The 27,284-nt window shown below is 50.7% G+C and overlaps 4 protein-coding genes across 4 annotated transcripts; 2 read left to right on the top strand and 2 right to left on the bottom strand.

The window, feature by feature from the left end:
• Nucleotides 1-5,751: 5,751 nt before the first annotated feature.
• IUM83_17060 (Lysosomal trafficking regulator LYST) lies at nucleotides 5,752-9,342 on the top strand (the record flags this gene model as incomplete). Its single annotated transcript, XM_067941986.1, has 8 exons — nucleotides 5,752-5,835; nucleotides 5,914-5,960; nucleotides 6,052-7,381; nucleotides 7,474-7,639; nucleotides 7,726-8,254; nucleotides 8,322-8,764; nucleotides 8,826-9,033; nucleotides 9,090-9,342. The coding sequence occupies 8 exons, from the start codon at nucleotides 5,752-5,754 to the stop codon at nucleotides 9,340-9,342; spliced, it is 3,060 nt and encodes a 1,019-aa protein (XP_067792531.1).
• A 2,386-nt stretch (nucleotides 9,343-11,728) lies between these two features.
• Nucleotides 11,729-12,584, bottom strand: IUM83_17059 (trafficking protein particle complex subunit 3; the record flags this gene model as incomplete). Its single annotated transcript, XM_067941985.1, has 5 exons — nucleotides 11,729-11,786; nucleotides 11,857-12,010; nucleotides 12,085-12,284; nucleotides 12,355-12,452; nucleotides 12,522-12,584. The coding sequence occupies 5 exons, from the start codon at nucleotides 12,582-12,584 to the stop codon at nucleotides 11,729-11,731; spliced, it is 573 nt and encodes a 190-aa protein (XP_067792476.1).
• A 268-nt stretch (nucleotides 12,585-12,852) lies between these two features.
• Nucleotides 12,853-13,655, top strand: IUM83_17058 (uncharacterized protein; the record flags this gene model as incomplete). Its single annotated transcript, XM_067941984.1, has 4 exons — nucleotides 12,853-13,040; nucleotides 13,112-13,221; nucleotides 13,482-13,542; nucleotides 13,652-13,655. 4 exons carry the CDS (start codon nucleotides 12,853-12,855, stop codon nucleotides 13,653-13,655), a joined length of 363 nt encoding a protein of 120 aa, XP_067792548.1.
• Nucleotides 13,656-19,024: 5,369 nt separating this feature from the next.
• On the bottom strand, nucleotides 19,025-21,131 carry IUM83_17057 (nicotinate phosphoribosyltransferase; the record flags this gene model as incomplete). The annotated part of the gene is made up of 6 exons (XM_067941983.1): nucleotides 19,025-19,783; nucleotides 19,860-19,943; nucleotides 20,028-20,456; nucleotides 20,546-20,798; nucleotides 20,895-21,023; nucleotides 21,115-21,131. 6 exons carry the CDS (start codon nucleotides 21,129-21,131, stop codon nucleotides 19,025-19,027), a joined length of 1,671 nt encoding a protein of 556 aa, XP_067792481.1.
• Nucleotides 21,132-27,284: the final 6,153 nt, after the last annotated feature.

Genomic DNA, 27,284 nt, shown 5'->3' with positions numbered 1-27,284 from the left:
AGAAAAGACGAGAAGAGGAAGACCCATTTGTCGGTCTTAATCCGGATAGCCAACCTTATCCTGGATTAGCTTTTACCAGTTGTCAATGAAGAATTTATGCTACTTGTCGTGCAGCCACTTGAACTCGAGACTGAAGTCAGCGCCTAGATGAGCGAGCTCATACTGCAGAAGGATAATCAGCGCAACAAAAAGATGGACTTGAACTGCGCACATTTGGTTCTCCAGCACAAACGCGAGCTGGTGCAGTGGCGAGAACGAGAACTTGTTTTGAAGGAAAACGTTCAAGAATATGAATGATGCAACCTCGAGCAGGGCAAACACCACTAAATTCGTGACGGAAGCAGCCCCCCAGTTGTTACCATTGTTTGGGTAGTAGATGGCATTTGGCAGGTGTCGAAGTATCAGTTCGTACGTCACAAACACGAGCGGGACGACGCATTCGACGTACTCAACCAATGCAAGATACTCGCAGTGAAAGAGCAGCTGCAGCCCTTGCATCGCAAGACTTTTCGCTCTCTCGACACGTCTCAAGTTTGAGTTGTACTCGTCAGAAGTTAGGGACTTAATGTGCGTTACTTCGATCACGTCCGATGCAGGAGCAGCGTTGATGGTGGACTGACCCGGAGTAGGGAGCACGGACATAGATTGGAGGTGAAAAGGGTGGAATTGGGATCGAGAGCCTGTTCGCTGACTCATTCTCCGAGTAGTGAGCACGTCGGTTTGGTCATACAGCTTTAGCGCGTCTAGCATTTGCAGCTGTCCAAGTTGCTCTTGTGTTAGAGGATGTGGAAGGCACGACCATAGTCGAACTGTTTGTAGAGACTTCACGTCAAATGCCTTGGGATTCCGAGTTACCGCAGTAACCATCGCTAGCATCTCAGTAGAGGCCACATTGCTCGGTCGCCGGTTATTCTTGCGGGTGCGATGCTGTTGCGAGGCCCGCCGATCTCGGAGCAGTTCCAGCACAAGTTTCGCATTTGCGTGGATTTCACGAAATTCCAGAAGTGATTGCCCCACATCTGCGAGGATAAAGAGCCCGGATAGGTAGAAGGACCCTGACGTATACATGCAGACCGACACGAATAGCGTACCGAAGAAATCGACCGAGAAAGCCACCAGTTCCGGCATAAAATCCACCAAGTTTCGTGTAGAGCTAACCACGAAGTGCTTGGCAGCAAACTTCCAGAGTGGTAGCACTAAAACCACAACGCTCCGGTAATTCGTAGGAACATGGTTGTATAGTACCTTGTACAGCGGGTAGATGCCGATGAGGGTCATGTGCGAGAAGAAAAAGCGGTGGAATACGTCAGAATCGTATTTGAAAGGGGAGTCCTTCGCCATGAGAACCGGCCCTAGCACAATTCTTGTCATGAACGGTGTGTAGATCGCGATAGGAATGACGCCAAATTGCATCATAAGTGGCACCGGGAACTCAATTGTACTTGCTGCGAGAATGCACGTCCCGACGAAGCCGATGCTTGTGCCTACCGCAATCGCTAGACGCTTCTTGATTGTAAAGTTAAGGCCCGGAACAAATGCGTTTACTTGCGAGTTCCCTGCAAAGCCCAATATCAACTCCACCAGTAGCAAGCGGACCCAGAAGACCCAATTTGCAGCCCACCCGTCCGACGGATGACGCAACGGCAGCGATTCCAATAAGAGGGCTGCGGTTAGTGCTGGTACTGGTGTGAAGATACACACCGAAAGCGCTCGAATCGTCGATGCGGTTTTGCAATAGTGATCCAAGCTTTCAAGACGCTCGACGGAATACGAACCCTGGTGGCCGACTTGCAGTTCATTCCACTTTTTCTCAAGACGATCCCAGGTCGATGTTCGTGAGATCGATCCTGGAACCCGAGCAGCGCTGTTGGCGTTGCTAGTCGTAGCACTTTTCATTGCTGCCTTGAGTACGTCAGGCTGAAGTTATAGTGAACTGGTTCGCTTCTGAGTGCTTAGAGAACCAATTTTAGCGCAGCAGTAAGGTCGTGAGGGAGAACAAGACTCCGTGTAACATGCTACAGTTTTACAGTGTAACTGCGCTTCCAACAACAACAAAATCAAGAATAAATAGTCGAATCCGGCAGTTTTGATCACGCTCGAACGAGTGATCAAAACCAGCTGTTAGGTATTGATTCCGACAACAAATCTAGTTTTTTGTGGGTTGAGCGATTCCGCAAAATGCAGGTATCATCAGAAAATAGATGGACTGCTACGCTACTGCTGGTCGTTTAGCCACTCAATGCGGAAAGTGAAGTCGGTCCCTAAAGTATGCACACCATAGTAAACCATTAGTTTCATGCTCTTCGAAACGAGATCCGGGGGAGGGGGCTTACCGAGATGTGCAAGTTCATACTGCAACAACAGAATTGTCTCAATCATGAGCTTTGATTGAACGGAATGCATATGTGTTTCAAGTACGAAAGCAAGCTGTAATAATGGACAAAATGCAAACTTCCATTGCAGATAAAGACATAGAAGTAGAAATGTGACGGTCGCCAATTTGCCGAACACCAGAACACTTACGAGAACGTCGTTGGTCAAATGTCCGCCTCCATTTGGATAGTAAATGGCGTTTGGAAGCTGCCGGAGGACAGATTTGTACACTACAAACACTAGCGGTACGATGCATTCAACGTATTCAACCAGTGCCACATATTCCCAGTGGAAAAGAACTCGCAACCCTCGCTGGCCAATTTTCTTCAATCGTTGAGATGAACCGCTCCTCGCGCTTGCATTACGACCATGATGTTTCGCAGTATTCTTTACTGCTGCTTCAGGGATAATCGCTGGTAATGGACCGGCTGGACTGGTGGGTGCCGGCATAATCGATGGGCCCAAGAGAAAGCGAATGCGTCGGTAGTAAGATTTTGCCTTGGGCTTAGGTTTATCTTTGTTCGGAAAGCCTGATCCTTGTAGGTGGTTGAGACGATGTACGCGCTTCGAAATGGTCGCCAACATGTTTACGTTCTCTGGGCAAGCATGCCCATTGGCGTGTATCATCAGTAGTGTTCGTCAAAAAGCATCCGGAACTCCGAGTTACGGAAAGGATCATCGACACGAGATGGGCCGGCTCATTCTTGCCGTGGCCTTGAGTGTCACAAGACTGTTCGTTTTGAACGAGCCTCGTAATGGCCCCATACATTTCGCGCACATCGTGCAGTTCCAGCAGCGAGTGCATTGTGTCCGCTAGGATGAAAATTACCGCGAGATAGACGGATCCACCTGTAGACATGCATACTGACACAAAGAGCGCGCTGAAAAAATCGACCGAGAAGGCTACAATCTCCGGCATGAAGTCTTCTAATTCCCGGGTGGCCATCACCATAAACTGTTTGGCAGCGAATCTCCACAATGGTAGCAAACTAATCACAACCCCTCGGAAAGAGGTCGGAACGAACTCGTAAAGAACCTTACAAAAGGGAAACACGTCAGCCAGAGTCATCCAAGCGAAAAAGTAGCGAAAGAACTTTTGAAAATTCGGTCGACAGTTCGAGTTTGCTCTAAACGGAGCTAACCCGAACACCATCACAGTCATCGCAGGAACGTAGATCGACATGGCAGAGCCTCCAAGAATCCATAACAGAGGAATCGGGAACCCAACGAATACCGCTGCAAGAATCGCAGTAGTAGTGAAGCCGATGGTAGCCCCCACAGCAACAACCAAAATTTTCTGAAAAGTAGCGTTGAGGTCCGGTACAAACGTGGAGAGTTGGGCCATGCCTGCAAATGTCATGGCAAACACCGTAAAACCCAGTCGAATCCAGAAGACCCAGTTGGCAGCCCAGCCGTCGGACGGAGGCCGCAGTGGTAAACATTCCAGCAGCACAATCCCGAGAAGCGAAGGCAGTGGGGTGAGCACACACACCAACGCTACTCGAACTCTCGATGAGGTCTTGCAATCCCGGTCCAGACTCACCAACCGCTCGACAGAGTAAGAACCCTGGTGACCGACTTGAAGGGATCTCCATCTCTGTCTGACGCTTCTCCACAGTGTCACGAATACCGTCGATTCAGATTCCGTGCGATGGCCAGCCCCTGGCTTGTCGCTGGACCCTGGCATCACTGCGGATGCAGAAGTTTCGAGCGAAGTAGTCTAAATGTGTCTGGACAGACAGAGGAAGAGTATTGATGCTAACGTGGGAATCCTCTGTACAACACAAGCATCCCCCCCTGGAAGGGGAAGGAGTTCAGATCACGATTGTATTGACAAGTTCCGTCAACCGAGAGTCCGAGTGGGAGGCCCACGTCAAGCACCGGGATGCGGCTCTGCTCGCCGCCTACCAGCAAGAGTTGGTGGACGCCGTGGCTGTCCTCACTGAGGGCGGCGCCCAATTCGACGACGACTTTGATACAGGTTGGCGTGCCGTGCGCGAGCTCGAGTCATAAGCATGGTCATGAATTCTGGAACCCCCTCACTTTATTCATCCCCATGTGCATGGGCAGGTCATCGAGATAATATTTCGTCGTCGCCGCTTATCGTTGAGGTCAACTTGCTGCAGTTCTCGTCAAGTAGTGCGTAGCGCTGAGGGAGAAGATTTATTAAAAAGAAAACAAAAAGTGTTTGAAAAGCCTACCACAACGGAGACCTCATCATCCCAGTGGAAAACCAAATCTTTATTTGTTTTGATTGCCTGCAACATCGGCGGAGCGAGGGGGAGCAGAGATAGCGATGGCAGGGTCAAAAGTCGACGCTACTACGACGATGCGACCGCTCTGAATATTGCTTGCGAGCACGGTCACCATGTAGTTGTTGTGCTGCTCGTGGACAACGGAGCGGGTATCAAACTTGACGACAACGCCGGCTACTCGCTGCAGCTCAAATAGGCCATTCGGACGTTGTCCACTTCCTCATATTGAGAGGCGCCAATGTGAATTCGCGCTTGCCGAGTGAAGGCACAGCCTTGTTGACGGCCGGTTGGCACTAGCGACTGTCGGTAGTTCGCGTGTTGCTGAGTTCTGGCGCGGATATCAATTTTTTTTAATCAATTTATGCGGCGACATTCAAGATTGGCCAGCGCTCTTAGCAGCATACTACAGCGGGTACCCCGAGTTTGTTCAGCTCATCTACGAACGCATGCGCGAAGATGAACACCGCCCAGTGGTTGCTGACCAATCTTGTCAGATTGTTAAAGCTTTCCCTGTTCCAAGCCAGACGGTCGACCAGAAATCTCGCAGCGACAGAAGACTTCGAATTGCGTGCGAGCAGGGCGACCTCAAAACTGTTGAAGCTTGCTTGAAAAATCAGCAGGGGTTGGACGCCCCTTATTAGCGCGGCTCACAAAGGGCACACGAGTATAACAACTCTGCTACTACAGAACGGAGCAAGTATCGAGCTGCGAGCCCCAGAAGGATTTACTTCCTTGCGTGTTGCGTGTGATCTCCGACACCTCGATGCAGCGAAGGCTCTCCTCGAGCGAGGAGCAGTGGGTGATTCAAGGTCCGATGATGGCGGGACACCGTTAATTGCTGCTCTGCAACTCTAGTATCCCCAAGTGGTTGTGTTGCTGTTGGGAAACGGGGAGAATGTCACCGATCCATCCATGAATACCTGAATATCTTCAGAACCCTGCTAGGTAGCACATGTAGCATGTGGACGGTTGATGATCCGTTTTGTGATTAAAACTCATCGCACCCGATTTTGTCAAGCGCATTATTTCGTGTACAATCTGGTGTGTCGCGCCAACTGCCGACGTAGCATCTCATCCCTCATTCGTATCATAACCTGTCTGCACCGCACGGCGCCCTGGACCGATGTTCGCGTCCAAGTTCGGCTACAAGAGCGCGCAGACGCGGTTCAACCTGCTGCTGCTGGAGGACGGCGAGTTCTTCCTGGACGTAGGGCGGCCCCGCTCGTCCTAATTCGTCGTCTTTTAGCCTCTAATCGCACGCTTTTACCTTCTTATTTGAGCACAGGACTTCAGTGTGCACCGCTATCTCGAGCCCAATCCCGACACGCACCGGTAACTAACTGTTATTTTAAGCGGTATTTTTACTCTAACAATTATTATGTTAATAATATTAATTATTATAATGTTTTTTTTACGAGGACAGCAAGGTGCAGGGGAGGCTCAAGGTATGCACGAGGGGCTTCTTCTTCGACCCGCAGGACAGCAACGTGCCCGTCCTGAGGTTTTTCTTCCGGGACATGAAGGAGATGCCCGTGGCCGAGCTGCACGACCACCCGGAGGCCGGGGACTGCGCCATTTTCCTGACTTTCAAAGTGTCGTCGGTCCTGGAGATGAAGGAGAGAGGCGTGGACCACCCGTACGTGCAGAAGGAGACCTCTTCGGACGCTGCTGCTGCTGTCCCGGAGAAATACATTTTCTCGCTGTTGCATTCCAAGATTGAGGAGTTTTTGAAGAGTGTCCGCCCCATTTGGGAGCTGGCGCACAAGGACAGCGTCATGAACAAGGTGGACGAGGAGGCGCTGCTGGAACCGGTACTGACGCCGAGACAAACGGACCAGTTCGACTCGAGCTTGCTGGTCGACTTCCGGGAACGTCCGTTGCTGACCAAGGGCAAACTCGTAGACCGCATTGTGCCGCTGCTCAAGTACCCGGGCTGTCTGATGCTGACGAACCAGAGATTGTACTTTCAGCCAGCGCAAGTGAACAATGTCGGCGACCCCGTGCTGAACTGGGCGTACAACACGATTGAGTACTTGTACAAGCGCCGCCACATGCTCAAGCAAACGGGTCTGGAGATTTTTCTCAAAAACGGCGAAAGCTTCTTTTTCAGCTTCCGAAACCACCACGACCGAGATGAAGTGTACGACATGATGGTCAACCAGCCAGATCTGAAGCATTTGCAGCAGACGGATTTGGAGTCGATGCTGCGCAAGTGGCAGCAGCGCGAAGTGTCCAACTATGATTACCTGGTGTACCTGAACAATGCTGCCGGACGCACGAAGAACGACCTCACGCAGTATCCCGTGTTCCCCTGGATTCTGAACGATTACGAGAGCTCGTCGGTAGATTTGTCGGACCCTGCCGTTTACCGCGATTTATCCAAGCCCATCGGTGCACTGAACGAAGAACGCCTGGAGTTTTATAAAGCGCGTTTTGAAGCCATGCCACGCGGAATGGAGGATGAAGGGTTGCCGCCGCCGTTTCTCTACGGAACTCACTACTCGACACCCGGATACGTGCTTTACTACTTCGTGCGAATGGCCCCTGAGTACATGCTGTGTCTGCAGAACGGCAAGTTCGACGCCCCCGACCGGCTTTTTCAGAGCATTCCCAGTACTTGGAGTAGCTGCAACACAAACCACGCCGACCTTAAGGAACTTATTCCGGCATTCTTTGACGACTCACTGCCGCCGGAGGAGTGGCTTTGCAACGGCAAGAACTTGGATTTGGGAACAACGCAAAAGCTGACGAGGGTGCGTAATGGATGGATACGCCGTTTGATGGTGGTTGGCGCTCGTATGGTAACTGATGAATCGCTTGATTGCTGTTGCATATATTTTCATAGGTCGGAGATGTTGAGCTTCCTGCGTGGGCACCCAGTCCATCTGCCTTCGTTCGTATTAACCGAGAGGCCCTAGAAAGCGAGTACGTATCTGAACATCTTCACGAGTGGATCGATCTGATTTTTGGGTGCAAACAACGGGGTGACGCTGCAATCGAGGCCAACAATTGTAAGTGACCACCGTACCTGGCTTATCATGTGAAACTATTGTGAACGGCGAAAGGCCAGTTGACTGACATTGCTGTATCGTCACAGTGTTCTACTATCTGTCATACGAGGGCTCGGTGGATCTTGAGACCATTACCGATCCTGTGGAGAAGTGCTCATTCGAAGCACAGATTCAAGAGTTCGGACAGACGCCTAAGCTGTTATTTTCTGGGGCCCACCCTTCGCGGAACGATGTGGGCAAAGCCGTGGAGATCGCGACAATTGAGTTTGTACCTCCTCAACGGCTTGGCGGCGAGTCTGTAGGTCCGTCGAATGGTTTATCGTCAAATGGCGAGGCTGAGACCCGTAGTCGAGAAGACAGTGAGGTGGGGCAAGAAAACTCCTACGATGAAAATGGTGACGAAGAAGGCACAACATCGGGCAACCGGCGTAGCATGTTTGGCTTCCGGACTCGATCGTTTGGTGCCAAGCAGGCGCAACGTTTGGTTGGAGGGATCACAGCACAACTCCGACGTCGGATGAGTGTCGAGTCATCCAAGCGCTGGAACTGGACTTTGGGTACCAGTGGTGATGCTTCGGCGTGGTCGCCATCCGCACGATATATGCTTCATGCTGGGTACGTTGTATGATTCTGAGTTGTTGTAGGTAAGTTCTAGGACTAATTGTTCGTCTGTTGCCTGCAGTGAGGTGACGTCGCTGGTTTTGGGCAAGGATGGTCGAGCGTTGTTCTCAACGTCGAAGGACACCACTTTTAAGGTTTCGGCGACGTTGGATGGAACACTGCGGCGCAACCTGTCGTGCAACTTAGCGTTGTCATGCTGCGACGTATCCCCCGACGAGAAATACGTGTTTATCGGGTCTTGGGACAACAGCATCTACATGTACTCGATGGATGTCGGACGAGTAATCGACCAGATCACGGCACACGATGATGGACTCTCAGCTATATGCGTGTATGAGGACCGCTTGTTGTCGAGTTCATGGGACGGTTCGATCAAGATGTGGCATTACACCCCCAAGGGTATCGCCACAGCACCTTTGTCGACCTTCATGGAGTGTGAAGAGTCCGTGGTCAGTCTGTGCATTAGCAATGATGGTTCCACTGGCGCTGCAGCGACAAAGAATGGTGCGTAGTGCAAATTGTCTCGTTGGTCTGTACAGTCACTCACGAGCTCGGATATGCATAGGGGTCGTGTATTTGATTGACTTGCGCACAAGCGAGCTCATGCGCAAACTCTTTGCTAGTCCTGTACACCGCGCCGAGATTTGCGGTTTGACGTTCTGCGGCGGATCATCGACGATTGCATGCATGAGCAAGGCCAATGAGCTCTCTGTGTATCAATCTGATGGCACTCGAATGATCACCGTCAACGTGGATGCCGATGGCCCTGTCCAGTACGTATCTATTTGTGCTGTTCAAATGGCTTTAAAACTAACATTTATGCCTGAAGGTGCTTCGACTCGGATGGAGAATACGCGGTGGGAGGAACATCCACGGGCAAGCTGCTGTTCTGGAAGCTTGATGAACCCTCCGGTCAGGAGCAGGTGCTGGAAATACCAGAGGCGCATGCCCAGGGCATTTCGGCGCTGACTGTGAACTCGCAAGGGTCCACACTTGTGTCAGCGTCTGCTGACGGAGGCATCCGCATTTGGCAGCTTCGCCGGAAGATGTCATCTCGTGGTCGACTTCCCGCCTTCTTCTGAGTTGCTGGCGGGCTGTTCCAAGTTGAAGAGAATGAATAGGAGATATATCTACACATAGCAAGGTTTATGTTTAGAAATCTTGTTTTTGAGCTTGTAGTTTTCGTGTCATAATGGGGGTGGAAGTGGTAGGATCAGACCGAGTTCTTCGTCCTGGTCGGTGGGGACATCTCAACTTCATAACTAGCACCTGATGCCCAGTTCGTAAGGTGCGGCGCTCCGATTTGATTCCAGTCCACAAGAATGGGAAGTGCGCGGGCTCCAAAAGCGGCGATGCCGTTGCTCGGCCCCGTACTGTGTTTGTATTATGGACTCGCATCGTGGAAATGTGGGAGGAGCTTCAAGTGGGTCGCCAGGGCTCTTACTCCGTTGAGCGTCTCGTGAGTCTGAATCACTACTGCAAAACGGTGTCCAGGACCCGAGTGATTTTGGTGTGCGTGCTTACTCCAGTACCAGCACTTGCTTTCGCTGTGTTACTGGAGTGCCTCCCGCTGAAGCATCCGGCTGAGGGGTGGGCTGCGAATTGGTTGTTCTGGATTCGCTGGACGCTGACGATGTTAGCGATAAGCTTTGTCGGGGTTTCGCAATTGATCACGTACGTCCCGGGCCTCAACTTCACACTGATGAAAAGAGTAACTGTGACGGAAGGCTCAATGTCTGCTTTCGTCGGACTGTGTCTCCTGGGAGCAAATGCTATAAGGTTCCCGGTGCCGTGCATGCTGCAGCTTGGAAGCGTGGTCATGGGTCTGTGCATTGCAGGCATGGTTCGACTGGTATTTAGTCACAAGGAGTTTGCGAAGAATTCACCGCTCCGACCTTATCTTCGGCGATTTTATCGATTTCTGTTCGCCTACTTGGTACTTGGAGGGGTGTATCCCTTCTACCGAGTAGTCTTCGACTTCGCGCCAGTATCATTTCGGGGGGTAGTGATCCTGCTGCTGCCAGTGTGGAAATTCGCAGCCAAGCACCTCATCGTAAAAGCTATCCGTGAGCTTGAAGACTTCATCCCAGAGCTCGTGGCGCTCACGGTTGATTTTTTCAGCGCACTATACGTTTCTGCGTGCATGTCTACCTCGGGATCCATCTACCTCTCCGTGATGTTTATCGTCGGTGATGTAGGGCAATCGCTTCTCGAGTTTAAAGAGATACGCGAAAACGTGAAAACTTTGCTGCAACTGCTTCGAAGTCGACGGGAGTCCCAGGCACGGTCGCCGACAAAGAAAGACCGACGCAGCACCAGCTCGGAAGACGTGGACTTAGTGAATATGATCTTGTACGTAGCTCGGCATCCGGGCACGTTTCAAGTCGCATCGTTGCGACCTGCTCGTCTGTGGGCATGCCTACCCCATTCACTATCCCGCCAAGAGCACGAGCAACTTCAGGCGCTAGAGGCATCAGGGGCATATGGGATGGACGACCGCATTACTAGTCGATGGATAAACCAATCTCTCCAACATCCAGAGCCGCACCTCAACAGCATAGCAATATTCCCTATTACCGGCGGTGTTGCGACCTCTTTCCCGCCTGGTTCGGAGTTCATTGGGAGCGAGTCAACTGCCCGAGTTAGTAGCAACAAGTTCAAGCATGCAGATCGGTCGAAGAAGCTGGTGCTACATGCTCTTCCACTGCGAATACCTCGCGCTCGTCGAGTACGTCGAGTGCGTCGTCCCGCTCGTCTTCGTCACGTACAAGTCCATCCTCGAACAGTTGCCGAACGTCGTGTACTACCCCGGCGGCGCAGGTTACTGGAACATGAGCTCGGTCACCAACTTGCTGGTGTTCGCGGCGCTGGAAATCATGACGTTCGTGGTGTTCGTGCAGTTCCTGCAACGCAAGTTCTCATTCTCGCCGATGTACCAGCTGGCGTTCGTGTTCGAGACGCAGGCGTACTTGGTGCAGGCGAAGCTGCTGATCGAGATCGTGACTCTGCTGCAGAGCAAGCTGGCCCACTTCGGCGGTGGTTACGCTGCAAATATTGATCACAAGACTTGAGGTTCAGCGCAGACTACAGTAGTGTTATCATATTGTCATATTACGAAGCGATGGCTACGAATACTGGGATGGATGTAAGGCAGTTCAACTTGCGACGTTCTTCGTTGTGGCTTGTTATTTTTGCATGCCCGATGCTGCTTAAAGTCCGGTGAGATCGCGAGTGCTGGCGTTGAATACTGTGAGGCTTCGAGCATGTCTTCCTCACCCACTCACGAACGATCAGGAGCAACGAAAGCACCTGCTGGAAGCTTCAGCAGTATATCGAATGAGTTCACAACGAAGACCAAGTAAACCGTGCAAGGGCACATGACTTCGCTGGTGTGCAGCAAGTTGAAGTTTTGTATATGCGCTGCAACATATTGACGAAAAGACTGGAGCATACAATAACAAACCTAGTCTAGTCTTCCTTGTACTCGTCGCCCATCGCCTCCTCGATCATGCCCTTCAGCTCCAGCCTATTCAAACAGCCAGCAGCCACCATCAGCACTACACTCCGACCAATTCATCGCCAAAAACACCACCCACCGGATTTCCGACACCTCATCTCCCTGCAGCACGTCCTTGACGAACTGCGCCTCCACTCGCATCTGCACCATCTCCAGCGCGCCGCGCAGCACGCCGCACAGCACGTTCGAGTACCACAAGACCCCGTACGCACTCGGCGGCAGCTCCACAAACTCTGCCAAACCAGTAAAAAAATAAAAAATCAGCAAAAACTACTGAAACGTGAAACAACACCAGAGTCTACAGTACCCGTCAGCGGGTTTTCGTAGATCAGTAGGCTGCACGCGGTGCCCTCGGCGTTCCACTGCGAGACCTCCACGTTGATGCCCAGGAACATCTTGAACGCCACCTTAGCCACCACCTCGGCCGTGTCGCGGAAGTCCTGGCAGCTGGCCACGCCCGACTTGGCCAGAAACTCGTCCACCAGCCGCACGCCGATGTTGTAGCCCCTGACCATAGCAGTACATGAATCATCATTTATTCCCCAAACCAGTATGCTTGTTGTGCCCGATCCCGTACATTTTGTCCAGCTGCTGGTTCACCACCTTGAGGTCCTCGAAGTCCTTGATGAGCTGCGTGACCAGCGACCCGTAGGTGAGCGCGAAGAGCTCCCCGTTCTGTTTCACAGCCCACAGTTAGAGAGGGAGGGGGCAGGCAGAGGACAGGGGAGGGGGCAGACTACGCACCACTTTGGGCATCTTGCTCCAGGCGGCGTCGCCCAGACGCTGATGAGGACGTGGTGTCGCCATTATTCTGCTGGATTGTTGGATTGTGTGTGCGAACCAAAAACTTACATGCGAACTTAGAGGGCTAAGTTCGAATTTTTCGTCTTTTTCTACAGGTTTTGCATCCGTGATTACGGCGTTTTTTTTTAGAGAAGAATTAAACGCATAAAGAGCTCATGAAGAGGGTGCACACTTAGCGGCAAATGTTGTGAGGTAACTTTATAAATATTGCGACTCAATCGCGCGTTCCAGTGTTTCAAGCTCACGACTCACGACACAAAAGCCGGTCCGTATGATCAAGCCAGCAACTCCAATAGGAAGCTGGGTCAGCCATGAAGAGGAACGCAAGTCTACTACTACTTTAAAACCTTTGGAGCCACAGCACAGTTCATCAGCTTGGCATCGACTGGAAGAAAAATGGGATGAAATTCAGGTGGGGCGTCAGGGCGCGTACTCCATCGAGCGGTTGGAGAGTTTCGAGTACTACTGCAAAACTACATCTCAGACGCAAGTGGTTCTAACGTGCATTCTTACGCCGCTACCTGCGCTAGCAACGGCTGTGCTGTTGGAGTGTCCGTCACTGCGGCCGCCGTCGGATGGGTGGTCTGCAAATTGGGTGTTCTGGATTCGGCTGACCTTAATGGCGTTCACGCTAACATTGGTAGGAGTATCGGAACTGAGGTTATTCGTTCCCAACCTCGACATCACACTCTGCAAAAGAATTATTGTTTCATTGGGAACTAGTCTCGCGTACGTGGGAACTTATTTACTCGCCACGGCAACCGGGGTTATCGGGTTCCCGGTACCTTTCATTTGGCAGTTTGGAGCTTTGTTGCTGGGAATCTATTTACCAATTATGATGTTGCTCGTGTTTGGGTTTGCACCGTTTTCAAGTAATTCACCGTGTCGTGTATACCTCAGCCGATACCTTCGTCTATTGTTCGCGTACATGGCCCTGGCAGGAGTATATCCGCTCTATAAGGTAGTATACGAGCATGTGCCAGTTCATTACCGAGGCGGTGCTCTAATTGTTCTGACGCTGTGGAAAATTGGTGCAAAACACTTTATGATATGTGCTACTCGGGAATTAGATGATTTCATTCCAGTGGTGGTATCGATGACTGTGATTTCTTTAGTGCGCTCTTTGTCTTTGCGTGTATTTCATCCTCGGGGTCCCTCTATTTTTCCGCGCTGTTCATCGCAGCAGATGTGGGTCAGGCATTCCTGGAGTTTCGAGAGGTGCGAGCGAACGCCACAGTGGTGGTAGAGCTTCTAGATAAAAAGGAACGTGACCTGGTGGCTGTGGTTCTAGCAGTGACTCGAAATCCTCGTGCCTTCCAGGTGGTATCCGTTAACGGAACCCGACTTCGTGCTTGTTTGCCACACGCCATGACTAGCAGCCAAGCCAAGAGATTGAATGAACTCGAGGAGTATGGTATCTACAACTCGAGAGATGCCCACCTGGAGAGAAAGTTAAGTCGATCTCTCCGGAGGTCTCACCGGCGCTCATTACAAGTTTGGCGGGCACAAAGTTCTTCTGTCGTGCCTGTCTGGATAGATGCCACAACGAATACTATAGCCGCTTCGAAGGTTTCTGCACGGATTTCTGCAAGTAAACGTGGAGACGTGAAACGGAAATCGAGACTGTCTGGTGTACGAGCTAAAACGATGGTACTGCAATGTCTGCACTTACTGTTTCACTGCGAATACTTGGCACTAGTAGAATACGTGGAGTGTATCGTCCCGCTCATATTCGCATCCTACAACCTGATTCTCAAGAATCTCCCGAATTCGGTTTATTACCCTGGCGGCGCTAGTCACTGGGGGATATCGGCGCTGGCAAACATTCTAGTCTTTGCATCGCTAGAGGTCGGATCATTATTTCTGTTGCATTTCTTTCTAAAGCGAAAGTTCGCATTCTCGCCTTTGTACCAACTGGCATTCGCGCTCGAGACGGAAATGTATCTGGTTCAGGGGAGTTTATTCCTTGAAATTGTCGTTCTGCTGCAGTACGAGCTGATGCATTTTGGTAAGCAGACTTTTGATGTTGCCTCAGTTAGCGCGAGATAATACCCTAGCTAACATTCACTTGCAGGGGCTGATTTTACATTTCGCTTTGACTGGCTTCATAGCATAACTTCTGAAGCATAAGTGAACCATTTGCTGTTCTTATCGTTCTAAGAAGAAGTATGTGATGGATTGACGAGCATTACCATGGAACCACGCTTGTCCAGTTCACAGGTGTCCAAGAGCGCAAGCGAGCAAACATGAAACCCGAATGTATCAAGGTTCTGGGACCCAATGTACCGAGGACACATCGCCCTAGTGATTTCTAAAACCATCATGAATCTTTCGTAGAGGAAGACATTCCCAGCACCTACCGTTGTTCTATTTTGACAATTCCTCCATGGTAAACCCTACGTCCAAACCACAACATTGGGCAAGTAGCCATGAGCGAAATGACATCTGCCTCGAACCATTCAGGCCACGACCCGACTCTTCTATGGGCTATATGGGCTCGTCTGGAAGAAAAGTGGAATGCCATTCAAGTAGGCCGTCAAGGTTCCTACTTCATCGAGCGTGTCGAAAGCCTATATCACTACTGCCGGACGACTTCTCCAGCACGGACTGTATTGGTGTGTATCCTCTCGCCAATTCCTGCGCTAACACTAACAATCGCGCTGGAATGTTTACCACTGCGACCACCCTCAGAAGGGTGGGAGGCGAATTGGATGTTCTGGATTCGATTGAGTCTGCTGATGCTTACGCTATCATACGCAGGAATATCGCAACTTACCCTGTTCGTTCCAGACATAAACGTCACGAATGTTAAACGATTTATACTATCTCTTGGGGACAGGTATATTGCCGCTACAACGATCGGATTCCCAGCACCATTCACATCTCAACTGGGGGCAGTATCGATGGGGATTCTCGTTCCGTTCTTGATTCGTATCGTCGTCGGCTCCAAACCATTCACTGCGGGCTCCCCCTATCGACCCCACTTGCGCCGGTTCTACCGATTATTCTCAGCTTACAGCGTTTTGATTGCAATCTACCCCATCTACATAGTTTTCTATGACTTCTTACCCATTACATACCAAGCAAGCGCCGTTATTGTGCTCTTCGTGTGGAAGTTTGCAGCAAAATATATCATGGTGCATGCTTCACGCCAACTGGAAGACCTCATTCCTGAACTTGTCGCCTTTTCGGTAGATTTCCTGAGCGCACTGTTTGCTTCTGTATGCATATCTTCGTCAAGGTCACGGCGGCGTTCGTTGCTGCAGATTTAGGCGAGTTGATGTTGGAATTCAGGGAGGTACGCGCGAATTCAGTTGCTGTAGCCAAGAGCGTCGAGAACGACAGAATTGTGCTGAGCGTCTCCACTCTGTCGGTGAGGCGAATACAACATGTACTCTGCTATCAATGCTACTTTTCATCACTCGGAATCCTAGCACATTCAACTCTAAACCAACGGAAAGTGTTCGTCTGTGGGCGTGCCTTCCTCACCCAGTTTCGAACGAACAAATGAACAAACTACAGGAGCTCGAAATTTGCGGTATATACGGGTCTGGTGGCCTCACTAGCCGAGCAACATCACCATCGCACCGAAGAACAACATTTGGACCGCATTTGCCGAGTGCATCAATTGTACCAGCATCCATGACATTGATTGGTCTTGCTGGGGAGCCTCCACGTGACGAGAATTCTCAGCAGATTATTTTACAAGGCTTGCAGCTACTAAGGGTACCGGTAGCAGTAGTGCCCAAATTTGAAAACTGCATAATTTTGTTTCACTGTGAATACCTAGCACTCGTCGAATATGTCGAGTGTGTCGTGCCTCTTCTGTACGTGTGCTACAAATCGGTTCTCGAACAGCTACCAAATGTCGCCTACTTCCCTGGAGGAGCTGGTAATTGGACCATGTATGCAGCTGCGAGTGTGCTGGTATCTGCCGTCCTAGAAATCGGATCTCTCATTCTGCTTCACTTTTTTCTCCGGCGCCAATTTTCATTCTCGCCACTGTATCAGCTTGCTTTCGTACTCGAGACGCAAGTAACCGCCGTCCAAGCAAAATCTTCCTGGCAACAGTACCTCTCCTGCAGTATCAGCTCCTACATCTAGGTAACTTCTACCTGCTCGAGTTAGGGTGCCTTATACCCTCCGCATCTAACCTTCTGCTACATGCTCCAGGTGCCGACTTCACGCTACGCTTTGAATAGTTGCACGATAAGCATAAATAGTCGAATATGCTGTAATTGCGTGTACGTTAGAACCTTCGTAAAACAGACTAAGGATAGTTTGTTTCGTATTACAGTGCACTGTAGTTGTATTACAATAATACATGGCTAATAAAAGTTAAGGAAGTTCCGGCCACCATTCCACCCAGCTCTGTGGGTCACTACGATGGCTGGAGCAGTAGGTGCCGCCCACCTAGGGTCCGATGGGGAGTCAATCTCCTCTAAACCCCCAATTTCGAGAGAACGTCTGTGCAGTTCAAGCACTTGGCACCAACTCGAGGAGAGATGGAACAAGATGCAAGTCGGACGGCAAGGCTCCTACTCTGTTGAGCGCCTCGAAAGCCTACAGCATTACTGCAACACTACGTCGCGAACGCGTGTTATCCTGGTATGTGGTCTCACGCCTCTCCCTGGACTCGTTGCCGCTTCTCTATTAGAATGTTTGCCATTACGACCACCGTCAGAAGGGTGGGCTGCCAACTGGATGTTCTGGATTCGTTTTAGTCTGATGGTGAGCACTTTGATATTCTTCGGGATCGATGCGTTCAATCAGTTCGTGCCCAATTTTGGCCTTACCATCCCAAGAAGGGTGATTGTGGCGCTCGGAACAACTATTGGATACGTGGGGGCTTGCTTGGTGGTGGCGGCAACGAAAATTGTTGGGTTTCCAATACCATTTGTATGGCAGGGTGGGGGATTATTGGCCGGAATGCTCATCCCAGTTATGTTTGTGCTTGTGTTTGGCATGGCACCGTTTGCAAGGAATTCACCCTTTCGTCCCCACATCGGGAGGTACATTCGCTTGCTTGTAGCATACATGAGTCTTGGAGCTGTATTTCCGCTCTACAAACTGCTCTACCAATCCGTACCCGACATCTATAAAAACGGTGTTTTCATCGTGCTGCCCGTGTGGAAATTTGCAGCCAAACATTTTATAATGGAAGCTGCGCGGGAACTCGAGGACTACATACCGGTGATTGTTGCACTAACAGTCGACTTTTTCAGCGCACTATTCGTGTCCGTATGCATTTCATCTTCGGGGTCGATATTTTTTTCGTTCTTGTTAATCGCAGTTGATCTCGGTCAAATACTGTTGGAGTTCCATGAAGTAAAAGACAATTCCAAGACAGTGTTAGCTCTTCTTCGAGATCGACAGGTAGCGCAATGCTATGTACAAGACAGCAACACTAGCTCATCAAATAACTCAGATGCTATTTACTTGCTCACAAAAATCGTAGCTGTGACCCGCGATCCTGCTGCTTTTGGCATCGTGTCATTGAAGCGCACGCGTTTGTGGGCATGCTTGCCGCATCCTATCACTTCTGAGCAAACTGACCTTTTGAATGCGTTGGAGGCATCCGCAGTGTACGGTCCGAGAGGCCTCATTTCGAAGAGAAACATACCTCGAGCTCGCCGCCAACTACGGAGCCGATTACTGAAAAAGCTTATGAAAAATACATCCATTGTGCCAACTTCTAACAACACTAGATTGGGGTCTGACGGGACGCTCTTCGCAGTCGACACTCGTTCCAAAGTAGGGACACAAGCGAGGGAGTTGGTTATTCAAGGTCTGCATCTATTGTTTCACTGCGAGTATCTGGCCCTGGTCGAGTACGTCGAGTGCGTGATTCCGCTTGTATTCGCGATAAATAAGTTGATACTCAAGCAACTTCCGAATGTTGTCTACTATCCTGGAGACTCAGCCAGGTGGGGGGTATCGACTCTGGTGAATGTTTTCGTGTATGCAACGCTGGAAATTTGCTCGCTAATCCTTTTGAATCACTTTCTGCGGCGGAAGTTCGCTTTTTCTCCGCTATACCAATTGGCGTTTGCGCTGGAATCGTCAATGCACTTTGTTCAGGGAACCTTGTTTCTCGAGATTGTGGGGTTACTGCAGTACGAGCTGATGCATCTGGGTATGTATCTGTTTAGGGAACCTTGTTTCTCGAGATTGTGGGGATTGTGACTAATGTTATAATTGTACCATAGGTGCTGACTTCACTTTTCGCTTCAACTGGCTTCGCGAAAGCAATGGATAGCAGCTCGAACCTGAGACCATTTGGAGGAGCGTGTAATACTTGCCATACAATCAAAAGTTTTTGATTCGAAACACGAGCAAGGCGGACGGAGAAAAAACAATGCTACTCTGAATTAAAGCCACTTACTACAACTTGAAAACAGACTGCGCCGTGACCAGGCAGCGGTCATTGTGAGCTTGGGCACTTAATCCAGCTCCTGCACGGGGTACTCCTTCATCCACAGGTCGTGAATGAACTCATACAGCTCATTGGACACCGACACCTTGTACGGCGTCGGGTTGAGTGACCGGACGACATCCTCACGGATCAGCTCGAATTGCTCAGTCACATATTGTCGACGCTCTTCCAGAGTAGGCAACTCGCCCACGAGGCCGCCGTTTGGGCCATCCCAGTACAGGCTGTGCAGCGGGATCACCTGGGACGGGGTCACGAACGCGCGTCGGAGCTCGTCAAACGGATTCCTGCAAAGCATCTTCTTGCCAACCTCCGGCGCCTTCTCGTTGCATCCTGTCATCAGGTCCAGCAGCGGTTTGCCGTTCGCACCGATCAGACGGAAGGCCTCCTTGCGGCCAGGGATCGTCACCTTGCTCACATCCTGGGACAGCTTGATGCGAGGCTCGCCGTTAATCTCCACGAGCTTGTACACCATTCCGAGCGCCGGCTGAGCCTGGCACGTGACCAGGTGTGTGCCAATGCCGTACGCGTTGATTTCGTGACGCTGCTCGTTCAGGGAGTTCAGGACCGGCTCGTTGATATCGTTACTGGCGGTGATATTCAGCGTCTTGAAGTAGTCGACGTTGTAGCACTCGCCAGCAGCAATAAACGCCTCGCGGCAGCGCTTCGACAGGTACGACAGATCGCCACTGTCCAGACGGATGCCAACCGGGCGGTGACCCAGCTCGTGCAGCGCAAGAGCGACGCAGACGAAGTTCGGTACGCCAGACTGCAGCATCGAGGCAAAATAATGTCAGCAAAAATGCCTCTTACTAACCAAAATGCATCGTTTGGGTAGCACGTACCGAGAGCGTGTCGTACGTATCCACCAGGGCCAAAAACGCATCGGGGAAGGCAATAGCGTACGAAATGAAAGCCGCCAGCTCGCCCTACCACAATAACAACGAAGCATCAACGCAAAACGTCAGCATCCACCACCAAAACAACCTTCAATCTCCTTCGGATCTTCTCACATCGTTTGTCTGCGTGTGGCCGAGTTCGTTGCGGTACTTGAGCACCACGTCCAAAAAGTTCTTGCCGTCCAGAGTCGTGACCTTCACGTCGTCCAGCGACGTGTGCGCCTGCACGAACGCGTGGGCGTGCGTGCCCATGATCGGGATCTTGTGCAGCTTGCCGGCCAGCACGTTGCTGGTGCCCGCGAAGCCCGCCATGTACGAGTAGCGCGAGGCGCTGAGGCCTCCGTCCGGTCCCTGCGCGCGTCGCAGGCCGAACTCCAGCAGCTTCTTGTCCTGTCCCGCCGCCTTCTTGAAGCGCGTGGCGTTGGTCGTGATGAGGCTGGCGAAGTTGAGCAGGTTGAGCAGCGGCGTCTCCAGCAGCTGACCCACGCCCAGGCTGCCTTCGATCCGCACCAGCGGGATGCGGGGGAAGACAATGGAGCCCTCCTGTAGAGTAGAATAGTACCCAAATGTTGGTAGAACGTCAGTAAAGTGATACAGTCGTTCTACCTTTTTCCAATTCTACGCCGTTCTACCTTGACGGCGTAGACCTTGACGCTGGAGCAGTCCAGCGAGGCCAGCCACTCGAAGAAGCCGTCCTCGGCGTGGGGCAGCACCTCGCGCAGGTACGCGATGTCGCTGGGCGTGAACCTGAACGTGTTGACCATGGCCAGCGCCTCCTCGAGGCCGGCGAACACCGTGTACTCTCCGTGGAAGGGGTTCTTGCGGAAGAACAGGTCGAACACGGCGTGCTCGTTGTGGCGCCCCACCTTCCAGTACGCGTAGACCCTGCATCATCAAGGAGAAAAAGAAAAAAAAGGTAGAACGGAGGTAGAGTGAGGTAGAGTTGGTAGTACAGAGGAGGTAGAGCACCCTACTCCCTACATGGTGATCTGGTACAGGTCGGTGAGCATGGGCCCCACCAACGAGTTGGTGGGCTCAAGGACGTTGCCGTTCATCATGGTGGCCGGCTCGACGTGGTGGGCTGCTCTACGGGCAGGTAGAACGGGGAGGCTGCGGACGGGGACGCGAAACGCGAAATGAGCCCTCTTATAACGGCCGAGGCCACGTACGACGCGGAAAAAGAATCCACACAGGGCCGAACCTCAACCCTCGATTCATCTCCTGAGACCTGATGGAGGTCTGCGCCCCTTAATTTGGCAGATGGCTCGGCTCCAGATGGTAACTTTTGTGTATTAATTTTGCAGTTGGGGGAGTATAGATGATACCTTGTGGAAAGAGATATGGGTGAGGAGGATTGATTTGAGAGGGGAGGCTTGTCGCGAGGGACTGCCCGATTGCTGTGTCTGTCGCGAGGAGCGACGAGCCTGTGACTGGGCGCATAGAGCTCCGTTGGTGGCGATCGACGGCTTGCTAGGGAGTGTTGTGGTGCGTGTGCAGACTTAGACACCCGAAGGCGTCCGCGCGACGCAAAGACAAACATCGGTTCGAGACGGTGAAACATGAGGGAACGTGATTGGCCTGGGTCACCTGGCTCGTAATCGGAGCTGTGTGAAGGCCTGAAGGCCTGATTAGTAAAGCCTATCTCGAGATGCATGTGTGCATCACGAACATAGTATTTGGAGTCTAAGGCTAACAACGAGAGCAGCACAGCGCTACTGTAGCTAACGGTACTTGCTGGAATCGACAATCGAGCTTGCAGATATGCTTGCGAACGTCGAGTAATCAGATGCAACTCAGTTTACACTCAGTTGTACGAGCCAGCACGACTCGGGCAAAGCGCTGCGGTTCGTCCTGCAGTGGGGTGAGGGGGTGTTGAAGCGTTTCCTGGCTGCGGTCGAACTGCTACGTTTGAGGAAACTGTACCCACCCTGACTCGGTGGAATTGAGTTATGCGACCTCGAACACCGATAACTACAGCGGTTGGGAGTTGAGGGAGCGCTGTACAACTTGGCCTTCTAGACGTGTGGACAATGCAACAATTCATCCAGTCGCAACTTTAAAGAGTGTGTTTATGGTATTTGTATCTGCTCAGCCATCAGTTTTGTGGCTCGGAGCGCTGTTCCAATTGGGTTTCCCCATTGCACAGAGTAGAATGAGATGAGGTTTTGGGGGCGAGTGTGGTTGCTGGGCTCGAGGCTGGATTATTTTCCTTGGGTTGTTGGAGCTGCATCTGCAATTTCTTGTCGAGCCTTCATTGGGACAAGACTGTAGAGTTATTTGGACGCGGTCTTGGGAGGTACCAACCAGCTAGACTTCAGCGTGCTGCTTTATTACTGAGGCCAAAACCCATTTAGTCACTCTGACATCAGCATCTGTCATCTTCATCTCGGCAGTTCGTGTAAGCCCGGGCTGTAATTCGCAAGTAAGAGCCCGAAATACCAAGAAACTGTCATGGCATCGACTGGAGCAGAGGTGGGATAGCATCCAAGTGGGGCGCCAAGGCTCGTGCTTGGTGGAGCGGCTCGAAAGTTTTGACCATTACTGCAGAACTACGTATCCGAGTCGCGTCGCTCTGGTACGTATACTCATACCGCTGCCTGCATTGATGACGCTAGTGCTATTGGAGTGCTTGCCGTAGAGGCCGCCGTCCGAAGGGTGGCGAGCCAACTGAGTGTTCTGGGTTCGGTTCGGCTTGATGGTGTTCATGCTGTGCATCGTGAGAATCTCGGAGCTTGTCACGTTCCTCCCCGATCTCAATTTTACGCTGTGCAAAAGGTTGTTTGTGTCTCTCAGTGGGACCGCAACACTGTTGGGCGCCTGCTTACTAGCAACTAGCTTTACCGAGTTTTCCGTGCCATTTGTGTGGCAGTGCGGAGGTCTCGTGCTGGGATTTTCTGTGCCAGTGTTGGTGCTGATGGTATTTAGTCAAGAAGCGTTCGCCGAGAACTCGCCAAGCCGCCTGCACTTAGAACGGTTCGTTCGATTTCTCTTCACCTACATGGCTCTATTCGTGGGATACTCTCTCTTCAAAACGCTTTACGACTTGGTGCCCATATCGTATCGGGCATACACTATAATCTTACTTCCTGTGTGGAGATTTACTGCCGAGCGATATATTATAAGCCCAACGCGTGAGCTGGAGGACTTTATACCTGAGATTGTCGCCTTTTCGGTGGACTTTTTGAGTATCCGTCTGCATATCTGCGGCGGGGTTAATTTACCTCTCGGCGTTGTTTATTATGGCAGACATTGGACAAGCATTGTTGGAGTTCCGTAAGGTGCACACAAATGCATGTACGGAAGTAAAACTTCTTCAACTGCGACGAAGTTCGCAATCAAAGGGCAAAAAGAATCATCCACATGAGTTGGTGACGCAAATCCTCGCTGTGACCAGAAACATCTTCTCTGTAAGGTGTACGACTGTGCTCTTGTCTCCCGCACCCGCTCGCAGTAGAGCAAGCAAAGCAGATTTGAGAGCAGGAAACCTCCAGTATGTACGAACAGAAGTCCTCCACAACGAATAGAAGATCGTCTATTGCTGACATAAGTCTACTTACACAAACGCTGTCATCCCTGTAGTCGACAAATGTGTGGCGGTATCAGCTGGGAACGTGGCCAGCGCTGTAGGGATAAAGCAAGGGAGCTTGTGGTCCAAGGCCTGCAACTGCTTTTTCATTGCGAGTATTAATACTTGGTACAAGTCGAGTACGTCGAGTGTGCGTTGTACCATATGTATTTGCAGTCTACAAATCTATCCTTCACAAGTTGCCAAATGCAGTGTACTACCCGGGTGGTGTTGAAGGTTGGGATGCCAGTGCGACGGTAAATGTTCTGGTGTTTGCAGCAGTGCTGCAATACAGCACTGGTAGCTAGTTCACTGTTACTTTTCAACACCTTCTTACATCGAGAATTTGCCTTCTCACCGCTGTATCAACGTACTAGAAACGCAGATGTACGTGATTCCAGCGAGCTTGTTTCTCGAGGTGGAGAATCTGATGTACTATGAACTTTTGCACCTAGGTGAGTGGCGGATTTCAAACTCTACGATTCCACATCCACTTTTTAAAATGAATGTTCTTCTTTCGTAACGTTTACTTGTAGGTATTGATTTCACTTTCCGTTTTGTACGGATTCGCAATAAAACTGTCCTTCCCTACGTATTGAAAATACGATTCAAACGCAGTGCTTCAGTCTAGCATGTTACGGGAAGTTCTATTTAGCTATACAGTAATATTGATCTAGCGAGCTGAAAAGCTATGATTTCACCTGTGTACTTGTGCCATTGACGAGGAAACGCAATGCAGCCTGCAGTCGTGCTGTCATTTTTCCCTATACACGGAAGCTACTTGCTTCGGAGCCATTCGAAGCGAAAAGTGAAGTCAACCCCTGCAGTTTGATATAATTCTGGTTAATACAAAATGTTGTCGCATGCAATTAGTGATACTTACCTAGATGCGCGAGCTCATAATGAAGCTGGACCACAATTTCGAGGAACAGACTCGCTTGAATCACGTACATCTGTGTCTCGAGCACAAATGCAAGCTGATAGAGAGGCGAGAATGCAAATTTGCGCTGCAAGAAATAAAGTAAAAATAATAGGGACGCCGCCTCAAGTGCTGCGTATGCGAACATATTCTCAACCGCGCTAGTACTCCAAATTCCAACACCAACCGGGTAGTAAATAGCATTTGGGAGTAGTCGAAGAACTGACTTGTAGACGACGAGTAGGAGAGGCACGACAAACTCAACGTATTCAATCAGCACAAGGCATTCGCAGTAGAAGAGCAACTGTAGACCCTCTAAGACAAATGCCTTCCATTGTAGTACGGCTTGTGTAGATTTCGCCAAGCGTGGCTTGACGGATTTGTTGGAGGCTGCAGCAATTGCGGCGCTTTGTGGCCCAACTTGCGATGGATGGTGGCGTCGTGGTCGAGCTTGACTTCTCTTGCTGCGGAGCGAAAAGTCTTTACCTTGATAATATCCGAACGTTTCCAGTGCATTCAGTTGCGTTACCTGGTCTCGTGTCAATCGATGGGGAAGACAAGCCCACAACCGCACATCTCTTATCGATGTCACTTGGAAGGCTTTTGGATCTCGGGTCACGGTCACCAACCTCGCTAGAAAACCCCCTGTTCGAGCCGTTTCCACTGTGTTACTGTCTCCGTCGGATCCAGTGTTCTGAATGATTTTTAGAACAGTAGTTGCGCGAGTGCTCAACTCGCGGAACTCTAGCAATAATTGCCCCACGTCCAGCGCGATGAATATCACGGATACTTGAATTGAAGGCGATGATGATATGCATACAGCGACAAAAAGCGTTGCTAGCAGCTCCACCGAGAATGCGATGATCCCCGGGATAAAATCCTCTAGTTCCCGTGCCGATCTAATGATGAAGTGATCTGCCGCTAGCCTCCACACTAGCACCACCGCAGCCGTACAGCTACGGTAAGCTGTAGGTACTGAATCATAGAGCACTTTGGAGAAGGGGAATGTAATACCAAAGGCCATGTACGCGAAAAATAGGCGAAGAAACCGCTTCAAGTGTTGAAGACAACGCGAGTTCCCTGTGAAAGGTTTTCGTCCGAAGACGAGCAGAATCATTGCCGGAACTAAAACGCCTTCTACGGCCCCCGCGGACTGCCACGTATTCGGCACGGGGAATCCAATCGTGTCGGCAACGAGTAAGCACACCGCCATAAACCCGGAACTTGTGCCCAACGAGACGATCAACCGCTGGAAGATCGTAAAATTTAGGTCCGGCAGAAATACAACTAGCTCTGAGATCCCTACGAAGCATATTATCAACACCATCAAGCTGAGCCGAATCCAGAACATCCAATTTGCTCGCCACCCTTCGGAGGGCGGTCGCAATGGTATAGATTCCAGTAGTACCGCCGTCGCCAATGCAGGTAACGGCGTCAGTATACACACCAGAATGGCTCGGGGTTTTGACGTGGTTCTGCAATAGTGTTCTAGACTCTCGAGCCGCTCGACCGAGTACGATCCTTGACGTCCAATCTGGAGACCGCTCCATGTGTGCGCTAGGCGATGGAAGATCGAAACTTGCACATTCTTCTCAGCGTTTCCAGTTTGAGCTATCGTTTCCGCCACGGTCGGGCCGACGGCAGCAACTCCCATGTCAAGTTTAAGTATGTTGTTTGAGCAGTACGGTAACTGCTTCGCGAGCTATTTCTGCCTTTGTTCGTAAGTTTTCTCCGTCAATTACAGCAACAGAGATGGATTCCGAATTCCAAAGCAGCGCAACAAAGGCAACATGCAGCAAACGGATGAAAGGGATTAATAACCTATAGAGCAAAAGGATTGGCGACCAATACCGAATCGATGTTTCTGAGACTAAATAGCAAGTCCCACGTTAGGCACTGTTGCACAAGCTATTAACCGCGAAGCCACTCGAAAGAGAACGTAAAGTCAACACCTGCATAGATAGCATGCAAATTAAGAGATCCTCAAATCATAGTTCGTTTTCAATGAGAGAAGAAGCGTGCCTCACCTAAATGCGCGAGCTCAAATTGCAGCAGAATCACAATTTCGATGAATAGACTCGCTTGAATCACGTGCATTTGCGTTTCAAGCACGAAAGCAAGTTGGTACATCGGCGAAAATGAAAATTTCCGCTGCAAGAAAAAGTTAAACAAAAAAAGCGACCCAGTTTCCAGTGCTGCAAGCATGAACACATTCACTATTGCGCTGGGCCCCCAATATTCAACCGGGTAGTATGCGATATTTGGGAGCAGCTGGAGAATTGCTTTGTATACCACATATACGAGAGGAACGATACACTCCACGTATTCGACCAGCACAATACACTCACAATAGAAGAGCAACTGGACGCCCTCCAACAAAAATGTCTTCCATTGGGCCGAGCGTGTAGAACTAGACAATTTTTCGGTCCTCTGGTACTCGGCCGGTACAATTGTGGTGCTGGATGGTCCGACTTGCGGCAAACGCTGCCGTGATCGAGCCTGGGTTCTCTTTCTGCGAAACGAGCAGGCTTTACTTTTATAAATTCCAGATGCTTCCAGTACCTTCAGATGTGTAACTTGTTGTTGTGTCAACGGATGCGGGAGGCATGCCCACAGGCGTACATCTTTTATCGATGTCAGTTGGAAGGCTTCAGGATCTCGGGTCACAGCTACCAACCTTGATATGAGATTCCCATCTCCTGGCATCTCTGCACTCTTCTCGTTCCTTCTCTCTTGATCTCGTTGAAGAACCTTTATAACAATGTTTGCGTCCTCACACACCTCAAAGAACTCTAGCAATAATTGCCCTATGTCTACTCCGATGAAGAGCACAACCACATGGATTGGTGGTGATGCTGAAATACAAACGGAGACGAAAAGTGTCGTT

The sequence above is a fragment of the Phytophthora cinnamomi genome (genome assembly GCF_018691715.1).
Source record: "Phytophthora cinnamomi strain GKB4 chromosome Unknown Contig34, whole genome shotgun sequence".
Taxonomy (NCBI): Eukaryota; Oomycota; class Peronosporomycetes; order Peronosporales; family Peronosporaceae; genus Phytophthora; species Phytophthora cinnamomi.
The sequence above is the reverse complement of the archived record's forward strand: the minus strand, read 5'-3'. Positions and strand labels throughout refer to the sequence as shown.